At 34.0% G+C, this 22,337-nt stretch overlaps 1 protein-coding gene across 1 annotated transcript; it reads right to left on the bottom strand.

Moving 5' to 3' along the window:
- Positions 1-2,725: 2,725 nt before the first annotated feature.
- LOC123559743 (uncharacterized) lies at positions 2,726-19,503 on the bottom strand. The gene is made up of 4 exons (XM_053553317.1): positions 19,384-19,503; positions 7,296-7,700; positions 4,636-5,042; positions 2,726-3,149 (listed from the first exon to the last, which is right to left on the bottom strand). The coding sequence occupies exons 1-4, from the start codon at positions 19,436-19,438 to the stop codon at positions 2,985-2,987; spliced, it is 1,032 nt and encodes a 343-aa protein (XP_053409292.1). The 5' UTR covers positions 19,439-19,503; the 3' UTR covers positions 2,726-2,984.
- Positions 19,504-22,337: the final 2,834 nt, after the last annotated feature.

The raw sequence follows: 22,337 nt of genomic DNA, 5'->3' as shown, positions 1-22,337 counted from the left end.
ACAAGAACTTTACTGACACTACCTCGATAAAATATCATTATTTAACTACTAACATAGACTTACCAAGCATATTTACATAAATATCTGACGCTATAAACTGACTTTACATATATTCTCATTATAATACGTTATATATCTGAAACTTATAGAAGGTTTGGTTACAGTTTTACAGTTAATAAAATTGTTAAATGTTATATGTCTCGATTATGAGTTCCCTTCCATATCATTAGAATACAACTTAGCCAAACCCAGGCCCAGACGGATCCCTTGTGACGGTGGCAAAGCGCCACGTTACAATATTATGTTAAAAATGTTGCATGCCAGGGTTTACATCTCAGTGCACTGGCAAAATTTAGATACAGCGTAGCCCCTATACGGCTCAAAACCAGTAGGTTAAAGAACATTCCGCAAGAGCAATGATCCTGTTTTTACTGTACAGTCTAAGCATGTTTTTTATCATAGTTTACCTGCAGTGTCATTATAACTGTTAACTTCTATCTGTAATATTCTTCAACTGAGGAAGAGGCGCGGCTATAAGCCGTACTCTAACTAAGTTAGAGAACATGTCTTAGGTCCTGCCTACATATAGAATACTGTAGGGAAATGTTGAACTTTCTGAAACCGTTCTCTATTCAGTTAGAGTACGCTTGTCACGCGATAGTACCAAGGCTTAAAATGGAATGTTAACTTGTCAATCAAAATTAGTAGCCGATGCGTTGTTCATATTGGCGGACCATGATACAAAACGGAAAGCGTAGGGGCCACTCGAATAATGAGATTATTCTCGTGAACCCCTACTCTTTCTATTACTTAATGCACTGTTCGATTCATATTGATTTACGATATAAAATGTTTCAGCATATTCTAAAACACAATGAACAATTTGCATTATATATTGATATTGAAAAACTGTGTAACCTTAGGGTCCAACAATTTTAAGGTGACAAGATTCTGTGCCAGAATCTGCCATGAAATTCTTGATAGAAGAAGATTTTTATAAACTTAAATTTCAAAGTAAACATGGTAACCCTGAATATGAAGATATCTAATACATCTTACTATTTTAACATACAAAACGTGCTTTAGGGTTTACAAAGTTTTAAACAGGGAATGTTATTGATAACAGTTTGTGAAAAAATAAATATGTAATACACTTTACTATTTTGATATGCAATGCTTGCTATATGTTTTACGGCGTTTTAAAGATCATCATAGAAAAATAAAATAAATAAATAATATAGTCTCTCGTGTAGGTTTCCTTGATGATTTTATAATGTATAGTATATGTATCATTAAAAGTAAGACACTAATAAAATATCTTATCTTATCTAATCTGTTTGATATCTTTAATAATGTTTAATTTATAAAGTTTTAGGCAAAGTTTATATAACTTGAGGTTTGAATAGCAGAGCAGAAAGTGACTGTTGAATATGTTAACTTGCAATGATATGTAATTATGCCGGAAGGTAGCACAGAATTCATTCAAAATAGAAAATCTAGAGCTAAAACCGTGAATGCTTTATGGACAAATGTTAACTTTATTAAAGGGAAATGAGTTATTGATAGTGAATGGTAGATTGGAATATGGGAATTTTACACGTCACTAGTTTACCTTACTGATGCCAGTATGGTAGATTATCTCACGCAACTTGAAAATGCTTGAAAATGTATGGGTACATGATTGGACGGAATTTTCAGATCACCCAATAAGTTTTTTCATTTAACTGTAATAGCAGAGCTACCGGCGACACGAAGCACAGACAGCGTCGCATTAAGGTTAGAAGCGTGAACATATCCCCCGCAATAAAAAAAAACAACAAAAACAAAAAGAAAAAAGAAGAGAACCAAACAGATATCATATATACTACCGAGTTGAAAGTCGATATAATTTGATGTAATCGGTGTTGTTCGGGTTTCTTCCGGTAGACTATGCGCAGTACTTACGGAGTCAATAAACGCTTGCAGTTTACGCATGAGTAAAGCGTCCTGATTATGGTTAGAAGGGGTCAAATGCCACCGCTACTATTTTCTCTGTAAAAATAATAAACATATTTTTATCAGCATTTCTAGCTTTTCACTTCCTGCGAGACTACCCTTGTCTTGAAGGTATGTCTTATGTAATTGGATTTAATATGAAATAAAGAACAGCCGGACTGATTGGTGTTCGGCCTTAAAAAAAGAGAGAAAAAGTAGCGCCCCATATGTTTCCTATGTAGAAAACAAAAAGCAATATACGCCCGAAGGTATGCTCTTTAATCCCTAAGTGTGACCTTTAACTTGAAGCGAGCCATCCGAAACATGTACGTCGTCTCGATATGGTGAACATTTGTGCCAAGTGTCTTTAAAATCCTTCAAGCAGTTCAAGAGTTACAGAGCTTACATGAAACAAACTCATATGAACTTTGACCCCGAAGTGTGACATTGACCTTGAAACGAGCCATCCAAAACATGCACTCTGCACGTAGTCTCAATGTGGTGAACATTTGTGTCAAGTTTCTTCGAAATCAGAGTTTAAGAGTTACAGAGCGAACACGAAATTGCTAACGGACGGATAGACAGACAGAAAGACAGACAGACGGAAGGACAGACGGACACTGGCGTCATAACATAATACGCCCCTTCGGGTGTATAGAAACTGAAAAATGTCGTAATATGTTGCTTAAATATGACCGACCACTTTTAATATAAGGAAAAAAGAACTGCTAAACTATCTAGAATGCTCCTGTTTAATCTAAATTATGCAATGCAATGAATTTACACATACAATGTATCTTGAAAAATAAACATTTCTATACAGGTTATAAAATGATGTAAATGGTTGCGGTCTATGAAATAAAAGTAAGCTATTCTGATCTGGCGATTCCACTCACTTAAAATATGCATGGTTGGGGTGGGGTCCTGGTCTTCACCCGAGATTTTCCTACATTAGTACTCATTCTTAGTTTGGTCGTGGGATAAGGCTTCCATCACAGCAAATAAATCCTTCAATTAAACACCTTAAAAATTTCACATAATTTGATAAACACTTCCATAACTAAGGAGAAGTGGCAAATAGATATTCCCTTGTTGTCAGATATTCCATTGTTAATGGTTGTCAGATGTTCCGTTGTCGTCAGATATTCCGGTGTTGTCAGATATTCACTCTCCACCTGCAAAATATTTGCAAACTGCTCAACATTCTAAAATTTAAACGACAGCATGTTTATATTATCGTTTGCATGCATCGTTGAACGCAAAAAGAAGTTAAGTTCATACTGTAATGTTATACAAAAATATTTTCTGTATTGAAACGTTTAAATGAAGATAAATCATAATTATCAAACATGTTATCGTTTGAGTTATCGTGCGGGATTTATATCTAGCTCTATTTTTAGCTAGATAAGATGACAAGTGTTATTAAAATTTAAATATTTTCAGAAACGAGGAAAGTTTTGCAGATAAATTCAATAGCATTTTCCATTCAAATCATTGACTAAGGCTTGTCGCTTATAGTAAGAATTCTCAACCTGTTTTTATGCATTTATATCTTACCTAGTTTATAATAACGGCGGACTTATAATAAAATATTATCTTATTTTACCTTACATGTGCTTACATTAAATAAAGTGCATGTTACTTCCAGCTAACTTCTTTGAGCCATGGTCATTTGCATTATTTACTTGAAAATACATGTATAATCATAAATTTTCCTAACATTCAACTGTATTAGTTGTTGCATTTTAAGAAGTACATAAGGCTTTATGATATCTGAAACCCTATACGTAAAAATGTGTTTTAAAATGTGCCAGTTTGGGCATCTACGCTACACTGTCCAGGCTGATTCAGTCTTTGATTTATCTATCAATGCTTGAAATATATTTAAGTAGTTTTGTTCGCTTTTAATTTCCATAGAAAAACGGTGAATACAGAGTTTTTGCGGAACGTAAACTTTGTAAAGTTCTGTACTGATACTTATCTTCGTTTGCATATATATAATACATATACTGCTTCATGACTACATGTGTCTAATTGCAAGCCATAAAAATACTTATCCAGCATTTGCTTTTTGTCTGCCCTGAAATTTAGCCTCTCCCGGTCACGAAATGCCAATTTTAAGTTAGCTTTAAAGTGTCCCTACAAATAATAACGACGACCGTGACACTGTTTCGTACTCCTGTAACACTGTCAAAGCTAAAGAAATTACCGTTAGTAGTTTTATACTGTTACCATTACATGTATTTCCCTCTCTATTTATTTTTTTTCCAAACTGACATCTACACTTTATGCTAGGTCCACATAGGACTATATCAGCATCGGTAAGAGAACATGTCATAATTAAGTTGTCTTTTAAATCAAATTTTCACTGAAAGTTTATTAAAGCCTGAATGAAATCAAATGATATAGTAAAAAAGACACAAAAATGCATCCGTTACTTCTATGTATCGATGTCGCGTCCGAACCCAACCTACAAAATAAAGAAAAGAATTCGGGTTGACTTTTCAGAATGTCGCGAATCCTACGTTTTACGAATGAATTAAAAAGAATAAAGACTGGGAACAAAATTAAAGTATTTCTTCAAAGAAATTTACAAAGTAAATACGCACATGCAGCAGGCAACACTTGCAACAATTCTAAAATGATGAAGTATTTACTGACCTCCACATAAAACCGAGGATTGTTTTGTGTTGTATAATCTGTTCCATATGGATTTCCACTAACAGAAACAGAGCACTCAAATGCTAGGTTGTTATCCCTGTTTGCATCTGCGACTGTAGTGTTGTATCTAATAGTTGCTACTCTGGTATAACCACACTGATTGTCACTTATTGCAGTCCCTTCTTCAAATGATCCTGCTGGTGGTAGATACCTTATAAACTCTTCCGTTTGTCCCATTTCAGAAGTCTTTCGCCATCTGATTGTGGTTGCTGGTAAACTTCCAATATTAGCGGTGCATGTAAGTTCCAATTCATCACCGACATCAAATGCTGCTTGATCTGAAGATGATGATCCCTGTACTATATAACCGTTCCTCTTCCCTTCTAATGTCTTTACTTCAGGGTAAACTAAACAATAATATATTAAGAGTTGGTATATTAGTATTACATAAGACAAGTCACTCAGTCCCATTATTGATGCTAAAAGAGGCCAATATTAATAACCCGTGATATGCTCACATGCCTGTTGGCAAAACGTGTAAATAAAACGATATTGTTCTGGATTTTCTACACTGCCATCATGGTCCTTAAAATGGCCATATTGTTGTGAAAACATTCTGTCGTATGTATATGTTTTATTGTAAATATACGATTACAGATCATTAATAATAAAGAAATAAACAAATAACGAGAGCTGTTAGTAAAACACCAATGCCACCAGAGCAAAAGTGGATACGTAATTTTCAGCCTCAAGTATACATTGGCTTTTCCAGAAAAATGTACAACTTAAACGTAAGTACAGCAGATACAATTTTAAATTATAAGATCAGTGCTGGAATTTTACCATATACGCCCGCCACAACAAGAACTACTTACTGAGCAGACAATTTCTCAATTTCGGCTAATCAAGGGCCATAACTCCAGATCGACAATCACTGTCCGACTGATATTCGAACTTGACCAAGCCATATACCCATTAACATGCTGACTAAGTTTAGAGAATATTGGATAAGAACTGATTAAATTATTAGACAGATACTGTCAGTTTTCGAATATTTTAGCAATGCAAGGTTTATAACTGAAGATGATTATTATTGGTATAATCGATTGATCTCTAGTTCTTTCAAACGCTAGGTTGCTCGTCGACCGTAGTGTTGTATTATGGTATAATCGACTTATCTCTCACTTAGTGCAACCCCTTATCTTGTGATTTAAACTCAAGAAACTCATCTGCTGTCCCAATTTCTATGTAGTTTTCGCCATTTGAGAATGGTCATTAAATATATATATACTTCTTAGGCCAGATTTTTCATCCGGAGTTTGGAAAATATGGGGCAAATGTGAACTTACTTTATTTATTGTTTTTGAAACAAGTGAGACCTGAGGTCAAAACTTATATTAAATCTCACAATGCATTGATATAATTATACATGCATGTTGTTGAATCTTTTAATTTCCTAAATATTTTAAGCTCTTTTTGCTATATATAAAATAATAGATCTTACATCCAGACAGTATATCATTTTTACCAATGACGGTGCAGTTTTAGTTGATTGTATCCTGTATAAAGTACATGTCACAACTTACAACCACTGTACGGTCATCTGTAAGAGTATATTTTTGTTGACAGTTTCAAGAGCTATGCATTGTTATAACCAACATTCTTTGACATACACTCATAGACATTTATAATCGGTCACCTATAATTTTCATATACTTTGAAAAGTGTGGGGTTGTTATTCAAACTGTTGTTGTTACCAAATCTCAAATGTTCTAATGAAATGAAACTGGCCATATTGTTATTAAGACATTGAATAAATTGATTGTATACATTATTGTTTTATTTTCAGGGTATTCTTAAAGAAATATATGAAAATTACGGAACGTTTCAATGTGAAAGAGAGGACTACAATCCAAATGTTATGTGTTCTAAGGTCAATTGACGGTGTAAGGACATCAGAATAGGATCTATTTTAAAAAAGTGTTTATTCACAGATGTTCCCCAAGATGACATTCCGAAATTGAAATCAAATTGTTTAGCAGTTTGAAACTTTCTACATTTTACATATTCCACAGTTGGCCGTTATATTCCACGGACGGCCTCTATAGGACTCTGTAACAGGTACCTTTTCCAACCACGATCAGGCCATGGTACGACTAACGTTTAAACGACGTGCAACGTAACGTGGAATCTGCCCAGCCAAAAGCATTGCAATACTTTGTCCCACATCATAAACTGGTAACTGTCTTAGTAATAGATAAATCCTCGAACAGTCACTTCATAAGTCACAAATACCAAATATTTACTGAAGAAGTAACACTAGCAACGACTAGCTAGAAAATACAAGCTGTCTAGTTAGAAATTAAAAGCCTCGACTTTTTCATGGGGGTCTCCTTGATAGATTATGATCTACATTTAGCTTACATTAGAGAATATTAAGACGCAAACAGGTAATATTCTTTGTTGGTAAGATTTCGAAAGTTTTCATTGAAGTACTTATTTTTGAGCGTTTTGTTTTTCACATATTTTAAACATATCCGATTTTGATTACTACATGAATCAAATAATGTAGGTGATAACAATGCATTGTTCATGAAACTGTCAATTTAGAGTAACAGTGTGTTTGCTTCTATAAAATCTCAAGTAAAGGATATACTTACCATAGGCAGAAAAGGTACCATTTTTTTCCACCGATTTTATTAAATCGGCAGTAGTTTTATATGACAGTTCACATATGTAAGCTTTGACATCGCTGCACACCAGCTTACTTATATTCATGCTCACTGACAGGTATGTGTTACCGGGTGTAGTCTTATCAAATGTGCCTCCAGCAACGAAATCTTTGTTGTTTGTTACTTTTAAAGTAGGAGTTTCAGACGTTGCATCTCCTGTTTCCATTTCCACAATTGATTCAAAAATATCTGATCCTTGGACAGTTTCTCGCCTTATCTGAATAAGGTAAATTGTGACAACATCGTTTTCAGTGACGTCACATCTCATTGTTAATGTTCCGGTACTTCCAACCACAACGTTATCCCTTGAAATAGTGAAATCTATCCCTGAAACTGAAAATAAGCAAAACAATGGTACTAAAAGTGGTTAATCAAAGTTTGGACAACTAATGGATTTGTTCAAAGCTTCAACAACTAATCATTTATTTACACTTAGTTGTGTTCACTGAATTCTTAATACATGTTAGATTTTCAGTTGAAGTATAACCCTAACCCGGGGGGGGGGGGGGGGGGTTCGTTTTGAGGAGGCTGCGCTTTTGGTGCGTGGCACTCCCTGTTTGATATTTTTCTTTGTTTTTATAAAATTTGATATTCCTATCCTGGTTGCCCAACCAAGACAGCGTTGTTTCAGCTTAAGAATAAGTTTAATAAACCTATTTTGCCTAAGGAATAGTATGAATATAACCGCCATTGTATTAGATTCGTTAAAGACTTGCATTAACAAGTATATATTTTGCTAAAATGCATAAGAAATGCAAAACTTAAAAAAGATGTTATTACCTCCATTTGCCTATCTCGGTTGCGCAAGCAAGAAAGATTAAAGATGGATGAATTCCACAGCTACATGCTGTTTTAAAACTTGCCTTTTGTTTCGGGTAGTTGAAATATCTCAATTTGTTAAAATACAAATGCACAAATTATATTAAAATCTAAAGAAATAGTCCACTTTTGAATACTTTTATATTAAAGGGAGGTAATTGCAAACTTTTATGAAAAGTAATGTAATATACATTTCGAGTAGGGATCTAACATTATGTATTGGGTCTTTATGTTGCTTAATTAAATATCAGAATATATGAAAACTAAAAAAATGTCATAAAATGTTGCTCAAATATGATTGACCACATTTGAAAATCTTATGACTGAAAAATTGTTGAAAAAGACGTTAAACCCGAACACACACACACACACACACACACACACACGCACACACACACACACACACACACACACACACATTTGAAAATCTGCCGTTTAAAAAAAAAGATGTACTTTTATCTCTTGGTAACCAATGTAAAACCATTTTCCTTTCTTTAAAACACAGCTCTGAAGCTACGAATATCGCTCAGATTTGATGAACTATCTGTTGAATATCATATGATTTTTCTCACATCATTCCAGTATATGTATTTTTAGGCAAATATAAGTGTGCATTAGCCAAGAGAAGAAAAAGGTTTTCCTGATGTAGCTTTATGTGAGAAAACGCAGACCCATGTGATGGCTCCTAAATCTTGGCAGAAATACTTGATGTAAAAGTCTTTCCTCTAAGCCATGCGCTATTGGAGACAGAGCTTTTTCGATTCTCCGTACCAGTGCTTTATATACAATGTTTTGGATTCTACCTTAAGCCTTGAAGGTTTGGAAGGTGACGATTTTTTAAAAAAAGTTTTCTATATGTAACTAAAGGTAAATAACAATGACCCAATTTGGATTATCTAGCCAATTATTCTTGAAAAAAATCTTAACTTTACCAAGTTCGGAGAAGAAAATTGTTCCGAAGTTTCCATATCTAATTCAATGTAAAGACACGACCCCCATTTGGTTCTTATTGGTATCAACAAACGTGAGGATCCGTATAAGGATGCTACACAGTTTGACGAAGATCTAGGAAGAGGTAACTTGGGAAGAAGTGATTTAAAAGGTCTTAATGCGGGGATTTAAAACACAGCATATTCATTGCTTCTATGCAAGTGTCAGTCAGATTGCAGTTTGATATTTTGTTTTAAAAATGAAAACAGTTACCAGTAAAGGTCTAGCAATTTTCAATTTAACTAGGGCCAACTTTTTGATGAAATCAATTGTCCTCAACCCCTGATTCATATTAAGATGTTGATAGTTACTTGCGGAGAACAGGATAGTTACACGGCTGAAAAGTGGTGCTATTTAAACCAAAAACAAACCAATCAATCAAATTAATTTAAGTTGAATATTGCCATGGTATCAGATAAAGTCAAATTTCATTTCAGTTCTATTGTTCTTGGGGAAGGAAGAATATTAGAAAATTATACATAACATGTAAATAAATGAACTTTATAGCTCATATTCTTGAATTCATTTCATATGGCTGATTCCTTATATCTGAAGCCCAAATTATATATGCATTGTTTAAGATTTTGACCTTGATATAGAAATATTTGCTACAAAATGAAGTTTGTGAATAAATGATTGTAATATATAAACTCAACTGAGTGTGTTTGATAGTTCTGTATGCAATGATCTTATTTCTTATTAAACAAAGTGCTTTCACACCAGGCACGTTTGGTATCAAATTGTTTACAAATTATGTATATCGAAATTATTTACCTGACAGTTGTTATAGTGTATAAATACCAACTTTGAATCATAAATTAATTACAACATAAACATTTCGACATATTCTTTCATATGTAACTATGGTGGCTGATTTCTGCCATTTCGCGTTTTCGCCCCGCGACCCCGCCATTGTAATGCTTAAATTTAGCCTTTTCGCCCCGCGACTTTTTGCATTTTCGTTTTGTAAGTGTTAAATGTTGCAATTATCTATGTGGCTGATTTGTGCCATTTCGAACTTTTCACCTCGCCGAGCGTAAACACGAGGAATTAGATGGTTAAAATGATGGGGGCGCGGGGCAAAAACTCGCTATTTAGCGGGAGCGCGGAGCGAAAACACGATAACTAGCGAGGTAGTGGGGCGAAAAGTCGAGATTTAGTAGTTAGAATGTCGGGGGCGCGGTGGAAAAACTCGACGTTGACGCAGCGCTAATTGTCATGTTTTCGCCAAAAAATTTTTTGTGTTCAATTTTTATGAATAAGGTCAGGTTATGCGTGCAATGCCGTCCTTGATATAATTACACTAATGTTGTTTTATACGAAAGTAAACGCTTTTCTTCTCTTTATATCCAAAATGTAAAGTGAATGTAAATATTCTTTAATATACTGGCGTATTTTAAATATGTTTTTGTGCTTATTGATTTTTGAAGAAAAAAGAAACCGAAAGCTCCGCCTAGCGAGTAATAGCATGCCTGTTGCAAGCAGAATGTGCCAGGGCAGTCAAATGGCCATTATAAACACGAGTTGTTGGCAATTAACTTTGGTGTTTTTGTGGTAGAGGGGAACTAAAAAGGTATCCAGAACAATAATAGTAGTACTTTAATGACAAGAGTAACTGTTCTTAAATCAATTTTGTAATGCTGAAATTAAAAAACAAAGATTAATGATAAACCGTTTTTCTTTCACAGAAAATTTTGAAATTAAATATAGACCTTGGGCAATAGTTACTCTTTGTTTCAGTACAAACGTAGGATAAATATGGTGCTTATAAGTATATCCCAAATACAAATACAAAACAATAAATGTGAAGGAAAAAACAACAAATTAAAAGTTTCGGAAGTAAAATTTAAAGAGTTCACTTTTTCAAAATTAAGTCTACAAAAATTCTTGAGAGGCCTTGCAGAAATGGTCCAACGTTCACATTTCTCAACACCAAATAAAAATGTTCTTAAAATTCCTTTCAACAATTTTTATAACTCGAAAAGAAGAAAAATGTTTCTTTAAAGAACAACTACTGCCATTTCTTTCAGCGTTATATGCTGGGTTTTGTTTGTAATTTGTGAATTTTTATAACTGTGAGATTTCACCCACAATGTCAAGAAGGGTGTCATGTAAATACACCAGTATTGAAATAGGTTGTTTGCAATCAATTTCTTTAACAACATACATAAATGAATTTACATAAATTATTGGGCGTTTTCCCCATTATAATCTTGTATAACAGAGATCCTGTTTACTGATAGTAAAGACGGCGAATTACTGTAGACCCTTTAAAAAATTGTACCCTAGTTTGTTAAATATTTTAGATACCTTTAGCGCTTTTGAAAGGAAGTATTGATCTGAATGGGCAACATAATTATACAGCATTTTTACCATGTCCGATAGTAGTGATTCTTCATCACGTTCATTGAAAGAATCATGATCATTTTGTGTCGCGGATTTACATTCATGTGCAATATTGACTACTGAAAAGATTCCTGATTGTTGTGAAATACAAGATTCATACTGTCCTTTAATACATTGATCACAAGAATAACATGATATTTTTTTTTTCACAATAAGGACTTTCTTTTCGTTTCTGTTTGGTGTTTGTTAGAGAAAGTGGGAAAAGACAAGGGTGAATATTCAACAGGGAAAGCCACGCTCTCGAAACGCAGTCTCCCTACTCCACAAACCACAGCAACACGCGCGTACACACGCACACACGTACGCATCCGTTCCAAAAACGCACAACAAACTACAGCAGCGCAAACACACACGTACACACATGCACACACACACACACACAGAGCAAACAAACAGACAAGCAGTAAAAATCAGTCACACATTTGGGCACCGCCCAGAGACGGCCGGTGGCAAAAAATATGATGGGCACCTAGCCTCATTAATAGTAAAAGAAGAGGGGGTGTAAATGCAAGGGCTCGACCGACAAAAACTAAACAATATACGTAACATGAAATACGAAATGGACAAAAAACAAGTTGAAAATATAGGCACCGACTTGGAACAGTCAATAACCTTTGTTAAGGAAAAGGGGTTTAAACGCGTTTAAGTTAGACAAGACAGTGTCCCCATTGAGAAAGGTTGTAACACTAGTGACAAAATATCAGCTTATATAAAGTAAAACACATAAATAGTCTCAGTCTATGGTATAGTTACACCAATATACCCAACAACTTGTCTGAAGGGTTCGATGGATATTTGATGACTTGAAACTTGAACATCATCAAATCATAGAAAGAAAACGTTGTATGGCACGAAAATTGAACAGCTTATAAAAAAGGTATATTATTCTAAAAACCGATTGTCAATTTATTGATAGATGCTTGAACTCCCGAATAGGGTCCAAATTAAGGGGCCACACTTCTGGACAGTGTAGCGCCTTTAAAATTACACCATGGTCAAAGAAATGTTGCACATCTTCGTTTTGATGCATTTACAGCACTGTACGGATGCTGAAATTTCGAATGACAAGGTTATAACATCATTTTCAAGAATTTTGAAAATTGTTTATTTTCATTTCTAGAATGTCGGTAAAGACGTTGTTCGTTTGCAAAACATTGTAAGAACTTATTTTCACGGTTTATAATTCTCTTTTAACTGATTAATCATTTCCGTTTCATGAAAGTGATTATGCACATTTGCTTACAATAGTTGTTTCCCTTTGATTTGATTGCAAATGGCAATCTGTCAAAAATGTGTATGGTGGACAAATAGAAAAAAATAAGTAAATCAATGACAAACCTACATATTTTTTAGTTTTAGGACTCATTTTTCTATTTGGGCGTAATATTCAATACTTCACAGTTTGACATTTACAAACTTTGAACATATAATGACTTTCATGAAAAAGACATGATTATCACATAAAAAAGATATTATGAACCGTAAATGGAACGTCTCACAGAACTTTGTCTTTAAGTGGACAACACTCGGCCCAATACATGTTTAAACGCATTGTCCTGTACTGCTCCAAACATCAAATATTCACAAGAAGTTATTCCCCTTTAAAATAGAATTCCATCTGTAAAGAAATAAAAACATTCAATTTTCAAAATTTCTAGAAAAGATGACCAATCTTATTATTCGAAATTTCAGTACTCGTACATTGTTGCAAATGCAACAAAACGAAGATGTGCCACATTTCTTTGAAAATGGTTAGATTTTAAAGGCACTGAACTGTCCAGAAATGAGGCCCCTTATCTTGCTCCCTTTTCGGGAATTCTAGCTTCTATCATCAAATGGACCCTGGAATTTATGTACTTATTTAATAAGCTGTGTAATTTTCATGTAAAACAACGTTTTCTTTCTATGATTTTATGATGTTCCAATTTCAATATGTCAAATATTCATCGAATCCTGAGGTCAGGGAATCAAAAGCTGCAAGACAAAATTCTTATTTAATAAGCTGTGTAATTTTCATGTAAAACAACGTTTTCTTTCTATGATTTTATGATGTTCCAATTTCAATATGTCAAATATTCATCGAATCCTGAGGTCAGAGAATCAAAAGCTGCAAGACAAAATTCCACTCCCTCCGTCTGTTTTTGCATCATGGAGTCTTACGCTTTATTGGAAGCCGCTTCCAGTAGGTACGCTTGAAATTTTCTCATATATAGATGACTTCATTAATTTAGGATCGGCTGTTGTATTACTGTTGTGTTTAGATTACAAACATTGTATATAAAACGAACTGACTTAATAAAATTTCAAAGTAAAAAATGAAACTGATTTTTTTACCATTCAATTTCCTTTTAATGCAGGTATATAATCATTATTATAACAAAACTTTGTCAGCAACAATTGTAAAAGAACTTTTCCCCATTTTTGTAGACTGGTCAAGGGTCCTCTACTTAAACACTTTATTCCATTTATTTGATAGTTATTTCTGTGAATTTCGCATGTTTTATATCATAAATTGACTTAAGTGAAAAATGTAAATATATTTAAAACGTAATAGAGTATTTGAAATTATCTTCTTCGCGAAAAATTAGCGATCTACATGTAGGAATGCAAGTCTATACAGATGGTTTTACCTGAGTAGATACAGAATGATAGAGAATGATTTATTTAGTAAGTTACCAGTAAATCTTTAGGATGACGTCTTTGCCTTTGAGGGTGAGCATTTAATACCAAGGTTTATATATGAGAAATTTAGGGAAATCCTGGCTATTTTTAGATTTATTTAGCATTCGCGCGTGAAAGTATACCGTCGAAGGCCGGAGCGCTGGCGGAAACAAATAATTGGAAAATTTTGTTTATTTGGATTTGTATTTTGTATCATTTTAATTGTTCAATATTTTCTTTCTCCCTTACCGCCCCATCACCCACAAGACGTGTTACTTTAATATTATACTTTCTTTCATAGTGACAAAACTTTTCCCTATTATTAAATCTAAGACAGAAATATGTTTGTTAATATTGTTGCCTGGATTATATAGAATTGTTTTGCTTTCTAATATAAGAGGTGTATGCTTTAAATTGTACAACATTTCACTGGTATATACAGTAATTTATCATTAATGCATATCAATTTAGAATTGTGATCAGAGTAAAGTTAGTAATTTGTAAATCAAGAAAGTTAAGGGGTGGGGATACCCTTCTGTTGGCAGCATTTGGAATCCACTACCTCCACCCTTGCTCTCCAAAAATACAAACATAAAAATAAATGAAAAAATGAGGGTAAAGTTAGGGTTGGGGCAGCCAGCTCGCAGTTTCCTAGCTTCCTTGAATATTTTAAATCATATGATAAAAGGTATATTCAGGAATGTTAACCTTTTGGTTCAAGGTGCTTTCTACATTTTTGTCAGCATTATGATATTGTCATTTGCTATTCCAACTTTGAATGTTAATCTCAGTGAGACGAAGTGTCCTACGCAAACCCCAGATTCCTATCTCAAAGGTTAAGGTCACAGTTGGAGGTCATATGTCATGTCAGATCTTGTCAAGATGCATAATGCAGTCTTTTTTTGAGACAGTGTCGCTTGCAACTCCCAGACCCCTACCTCAAAGGTCAAAGTCATACTTATGACATGCAGAAGGATAATGGGCTGATATTTTCACCCGTCATGAATAAATGAAGTATAAATCTGAAATATTGAAGATATGGAATCTTATTACCACCGTGCACCAATCATGATTTTACATGGTCCAATTTTATAATCATTTATTCTACTTAGCATTATACTTCATAGAGACCGTCTGTATTTCTATGTCTAAAACATTCTAAGGAACAAAGAAATTGCGGCTTCTTTGATGCCATGCATCAAACATTCGTCTTGTTACTCATTGCACTATCAAATAGGAAAGCGAAGCGACCTACTGTAGAGAGGTCAGTCACCAAACATGCACTGTGCTTAATGATTTTCTCCTTGCATCCGCTTTTGATAAACTTCATATTTCAATTGTTCGACAGGTTAAACAGAAACATCTTCAACTTTAACTGAATGTCCGGTTTTACGAAAATGATGGTACAAGAAATTTCGAAATTTATTATTATTACAAATATTATAACAGTGCTCCCGAAATCTAGTGTTAAGAGGTCGTTTTCGTTTGTCCAACATACTGTATATCGCAATTATGGGAATTACATGTAAGTATATCTACACGATAACATGACAGGAATTTCAAGAAATGTCTATTGAATGTTCTATTATTTATAGTGAAGCGTATTGTCGAGTTACAATTAAAATAAGGACTGCACATTGGCCTATTAAAATGGCCCTTAGAGACGGAATGAAATTTAACGTGTTTAATAACAGATGTTTTGATGCTTTATTTCCTAAAAATAGGTGATTTAATTGTTGAAATTAATGCTTTTAAATCATTGTTGTACGGTGCAGTGTTTCTAATTATCTGAATGTAAAGGCAAATGACCACCGGTTGCCACGGAAGTTAAGTACTTTTTACCTGACACATTAGATATCACACAATTACGTAGCTTTTGTGTGCATTATTCTACTAAATAAGCGGAATCAAAAACCAGTTGGTAAAAAAACCTGTATTAAAAATCAAATTTCAATTTGTCTCCCATTCTGTTTTATAGGAAAAATGAAGAGCTAAATATTAACTGGATGACGTATTTAAGTTGAATTGTGGATCACGTCCTTTTGGGATAATGTAGTACATTCATTTTCACTATTATAGAATTCCGCTAAAGCCGGTTGAGAGATGTTGTACATATTATTACCTCTCATGAACAGACTCAATCAAACCGAGTCTGCTTTTATGTTGCTTGTCTGCGTTCCATGCTTCCAAAGAATCTTTATACAGATTTATTGTACCCTTGAACAACGCCTTACAACGGTTATTGAAAAAGTGTGACGGGAGATTTAAGGTTAAATAAATTATAACCACTACCAGAAAAAACTGATAAAAGGAATGTGTATCAATCAAAATTATTGTGGAATATTTCCAGGGGAATCATTACAAACCCGCGGTCGGTTCAGAAAACTACTGCCAAAATCTCAACCCCTACCAATAGAAGATGAAATCAGAGGCAGAACCCTCTGAAAATTAAAATCAATAACCGGTCAATGCATAACCTACAAATGCTCACTGATTCCTAGGAATCAGTAAATATATAAAAGACAGAAACATAGTCCAGGGTAACCTTTTGCTCAGGTGAGCGTAAAACAAAGCATACCCTGGAAATGATTTGATTAATTAATATTTTATTGAATCTATGATATTTTATCTTTGCACATTTGTGCATATTTACTGATAGTGGTCATATTTCCTAAATCATAGGCTGGCGATGTCACTCCATAAAAATAACAATATGAATAACTATTCAGGAATAACACTAATCAACTGCTTTTCTAAACTCTTTACTACCATAAACGAGGAACAAAATAGTTTATTGTCTGACCCACACAATTTGGTTTTACAAAACGAAAATCTACTGTTGATGTTTTGTTTATTTTAATGTCATTCGTTCAAAAATACTTGAATGACAACAATCTTTTTATTTTGTTTTATAGAGCATGCGACTGTGTACATACGAATGGCTATAATTATATAGGTAAAGTGCACCGTATTGTAAAAGAGTCAAATCTTGTTTAAAACATTGTAATAATTACTCTCATGTTTTTCGAAAATGCAGTTGGATTACATCAAAGAGAGGAAATTTCGCCGATGTTATTTTTCCCTGTTTAGTGTTGATGTAGAATTGTTTTACAGCAGGATATTAGAGTGCTTTGCAAATAAATGTAGTTTCGATAGTGCGTTGTCATTTGCTGATAACATGTTTATGTTGGAAATTCACCCCAAGAGCAAAATTAAAAACTTAAAAACATGTGGATGCCTTGATGTCAATATAGACAAAACTAAGGTAGTTGCTTTAAGAAAACGTGGCGGGTTATTTTCACATGAAGAGTTTATGTTAAATATGCAAAGAAAGAAGAAAAAAAACTGGTCGTCGTGATTTCAACTATTTGGGTGCTGTGTTTAATTATACAGGTAATTTAGAGTTAGTCGGTAAAGCTTTTAAGGTTAAATGTATTGATATTAAACGTTAAAACCTTAATTATTGTGTCAGATATTTGATTTCTTTTTTGGCTCTATATTAAGTTATAAGTCAGAACTATACGTTTGGGGCAGCAGTAAATCAAAAGAAGTCGCAGTCCACTTAAAATTTTGAAAAGAGCACGTAAATACATTTATCTGTAATGCAGCTGTCTATGGGGAGCTTTCTCGTGCCCTCTATGTATAACAAGGTTTGTAAAAAATATAAGATATTGATCCATATTATTACAAAGTGATAGTATTACTCTTAGTCTTAGAGAAGTTTATAAATGACATATGACGACTGTTGTCATGGAAAAAAAGTAAACATCAATGTTAAGAATACCACCGTCCTTCCGTAAACCAGCTGGGTGGCTTCTTCATATGAAGAATTCAACACCCCGAATGAGGTTCGAACCCACATCGGTGAGGGGCAAGTGAAGTCAGCGACCTTAACCACTCGACCACGGAGGCCTCTTATAATGACTCTGTGTGAAGTACTTATATGATACATACAATACAAATTTTTAAGCACTTCATGTCTATTTTTCACTGAATCAAGGACCAAAACTCTGGTCTGGCTGGGTGAAATCCCAAACAGAACACCAGGTGCACAACTGTGATTGCTATATAACAATACCAAACTGTTTTATAACTCTAAGTAAAAAAAATGAGATACATGCGACATAAACTTGCCCTTTATGTATATTTTTGCCTTATCAATGGTCATAACTCTGATCTGACCGACAGGAATCCAAAACAAAACCCAGATGCTCACATGCTGACTAGTATCCTTATTACGTTTCATGGTCCTATGTCAAATACGTTTTAACACACATGCGTCCCCTCTCAAGCAAAAAAAAAAATGAAAGGGGGGCGGGGGGGGGGGGGGGGGAGGGGCACAAAAATTCAGTTCTGCTTGGTTCAGTTCTGTAATATCATTGTACTTTAAAAACAGACACACACACACACACACACACACTCGCACACATAGACACACACACAGTCACGCGCGCTCACACACACATTATTAGCAAATATTGTATTATTTTATTATAAAACTGTTTAAAATTGTATATATCTGGATTAACAACACACCTGTGTATGTACATTACGAATTATCGGATGGAAATGATGTTTATAATGCCTTAAGATAAGTCACGGATGCCTTATTGAAAAGAGGTTGTTAGTACAGAAATTTGATTTCATAAAATCGTGAAATACGCCAGTTTACACAGATCATATATTAACAATGTAAAGATTTATTTTTCTATGACCGCTCTGCACCAAATATGACAGAAGCTCGAGAAATAGTTTACGATTCTGCGGATGTCGACATATGACTTCTTGAGAGTGCAACATCTTTCCATTTTTCGAAGTGCATTAACAATCTTCTTAAAAGTTAAATTTTGCTTTGTTTTTCAATAAAACTTTAGGGGTTAGCGGACATATTTTATTCTTTGCCTCAGTTAACATTCCAGAACCCTTAGAAAATTGACACCCAACAGCTAAATAATTTGAGAGTTCTACACAGTCCCTTCTATTCGAGTGCAATTAAAGACGCTTGATATTAACTGCTCAGAGTCGAAAAAAAACCAGCGAAAATAGCTGTCATAAATACCACATACAAATACACGCTAGACACATACAGTTACAGACGAATAATAAGTTACGTGTCAGAAAATGGAAGTAGAAAATGTACCTTGTGTTGCAAAAAGTACGACACAGAGTCCGAAATGCTTATAAAATCCAGTCATTGTCTCTTCCTTCCTAATTCTCACATTTGAAAACCAATATGGCGGTACGCTGGTAGGGACAACAAACCTTGGCACATGATATCAGATATAATTTATTTCAATCATAAATCAGTTGTAAAAAGATAAGATTAGACAGGAATAAGTGTGTAATAACTTTCAAAATTTATTTATTTAACTCAGTTGATATAATTGACAACATGATGAAACATAAATACAATAAAACATATAAACTTATTAACGTGTCTGATTATATAAACATAATTACATACAATACAAAACAATTATACGCGGTCCAATAGACTTATATCTCACCTAAGAAGCAATACAGAAAACATGCATAATGTCACACGAACGGAATACTATTTTTTTCAAAAATTATTAATAATGAACAGAGATAATCAATACTTTCAATACCACACAATACAGCATTGTAAAAAAAACATGAAAAGCACATGTCTTCAAGAACTGTAATCTACAAACAGAAAAATTACTTCAAGACCAAAACAAATAATACATATAATATACTGAAAATAATAAAATAAGGTTTTATACTTTTTTTTCATTAGACATTGTAAAACTCATATGGTGGCCAGCAAAATTCTACCCACTGCAATCCGATGACATCCCCCGTGTATGTTCAATAATTATCTCTTACATGCATGGACCAGTTTTCAAATGTTTCAACCCCGTTATATCAAGATCACATGGAAACGTTCGCCCGAGGTTTTATACACTTGTGCAGCAAGTGCAGCAAGTAGCTAACCCGGGGCAACAGCAGCAATTTCCCTTAATGCCAAAATAGCTACAGTACTTCAAATACTGGATTTTTGACGCAAATGCAGTCTACACAAACAATGCCAGTGAGTACAATTGATCTTATTGGAAGTAAGTTACAAAAATTTGATGTTATAGACATACTAAATACTTCACATTTACCGAACTGCGCGTTTTAGCTGAGAAATGTACGATTGAAATGGGTTAGTGCATTTTCCCGTTCATGGCCATGGTTCTTATAGTATACCTAGGGATAGGGTATAACATGTAGAGTGAATTTTCTTTCGGTCTGGTGCCAGTGGTTGCGACTGAACATTTTGTAAGGAATTTGCTGTTAAAAGTGTAGGAGGGGTCATTTTAAGAAGCATGTATGTTTTGACGATAATTGTCGTGAAGCCAAGAATGATTTTTATATTAGTAAATGGAACTGTATGCAAAAAATATTTCTAAGTACATAAAAATGCATCCGAATTAAGACAAAATGTTCTTAATAATATGTAAGCTGTAGTATCTATTGACAACTATTTACCGTTGAATGTTATGTAACTACAGGCTAAATTTGAAATGTAGTATATGCCATTTAAGGTAATGTTAGACTTGTGAAATGTTTGATATACTGATATTGTTTTGACCATATTTCACTTTTGCATTAGATTTAAATAACAAATTGCATTGTATTTATATATATATGCTTGTTTGTTTGTTTGGGGTTTAACGCCGTTTTTCAACAGTATTTCAGTAATGTAACGGCGGGCAGTTAACCTAACAAGTGTCCCTACATTCTGTACCAGTACAAACCTGTTCTCCGCTTCCCAACATGAATCAGAGGTGGAGGACGAATGATTTCAGACACAATGTATTTTATCAAATCGTCACGGAGAACATACGCCTCGCCCAGGGCTCGAACTTACGACCCCGAGATCCGTAGATCTGCGCCCTCCCTAATGAGCTAAGATGCCAAAAACCAAATATTTAAATCGAGTTGAGTTGAGTTGAGCTGAATAAACGGCACCCTATACTAGTGTTGATAACGTCAGTATGTGAATCTTATATAGCTTACCTCTATACCTTTACTTTTACAACTAAAATATAAATCATGTTATATTAACGTAGTTAAGTTTATTATATTATATATCAATGAATAACATATTTACAATGTACATAAAATGCCCATGGTATTTTAAAATACAAGCACTACTTAAACAATTGTGTAGGAGTGTGAAAACATATAGTTAAAGACAAAATTATGATATATTTTTGCAGATATTATCTGTCAGCACATTGTGGATATTTACCGTAGATACTAAATAACATGTTGCTAAAAGTTCTTTACAATTCAGGATTTTCTAACATGAGGCAATATCTTTGACTCAGCCGCTCAATGATATTCTCTGACGGTAGTAGATTGTCTGGCAGGCTTTTCTACGCCTCAATTCCCCTTGCTTCTCTCGTCTCTATCAAATGTGTGGGCCCTTGAACTGGTAGAAATGTGTCTAGTTATAGCAATGAATTATTCAAATTTACCGTCACATAAATGTGGTCACTTATTTCGATATGTTTTGTTTACAACATTAGTCATGGAACCTGATAGGAACAACACCAGATACAATTCTAAAGGTCGCAATTTCGAAGCGAGACGTACGTTCCCAAGTCAGCTTTCTGGGAAAGTTGCAACTTAATTACATTTAGTTCCGGAAATCAAGAACATTTGACAGCTTAATTGGCTGAAAGTGTCAACTGAAATACAGTTGAAAATGACAACTAACTTTTAATAAAGTCATCAAGAGATAGATGAAACAAGTCATAAATAAGATTTGACGTATCAAGTTATTGTTCTTTATTTTCAGAATGTACTATGCAATATTAAACGCCGTATGTTACATGTCTTTCGTTTTAAGATGTTTCTATCACTGTGACAAAAGTCAAGCTATTAAAAACTTGTACCAAATATATATCACGGAGAAATCTCTGACTTCTACGTAATCAACTGTGCAAAAGGGGTAAAGCTTTGTAGATGTTATGCAGAATCCTCTGAAAAAGCGTTAGAATGCCAGATGTTAAAAAGGCAGAATAGAAATTTGTCTCTGTGAACTATAATGTTCGAAATCATAATTGTTTCAGCCGC

The sequence above is a fragment of the Mercenaria mercenaria genome, chromosome 10 (genome assembly GCF_021730395.1).
Source record: "Mercenaria mercenaria strain notata chromosome 10, MADL_Memer_1, whole genome shotgun sequence".
Classification (NCBI taxonomy): domain Eukaryota; kingdom Metazoa; phylum Mollusca; class Bivalvia; order Venerida; family Veneridae; genus Mercenaria; species Mercenaria mercenaria.
The sequence above is the reverse complement of the archived record's forward strand: the minus strand, read 5'-3'. Positions and strand labels throughout refer to the sequence as shown.

Coding starts and splice junctions, on each gene's coding strand:
- LOC123559743 (XM_053553317.1), bottom strand. CDS start 19,438: ATGACTGGATTTTATAAGCATTTCGGACTCTGTGTCGTACTTTTTGCA. Junction 5,043..7,295: donor TGGTACCTTTTCTGCCTATG/GTAAGTATATCC, acceptor ATTATTGTTTAG/TTTACCCTGAAGTAAAGACA. Junction 3,150..4,635: donor ATCCTCGGTTTTATGTGGAG/GTCAGTAAATAC, acceptor AATATTTTGCAG/GTGGAGAGTGAATATCTGAC.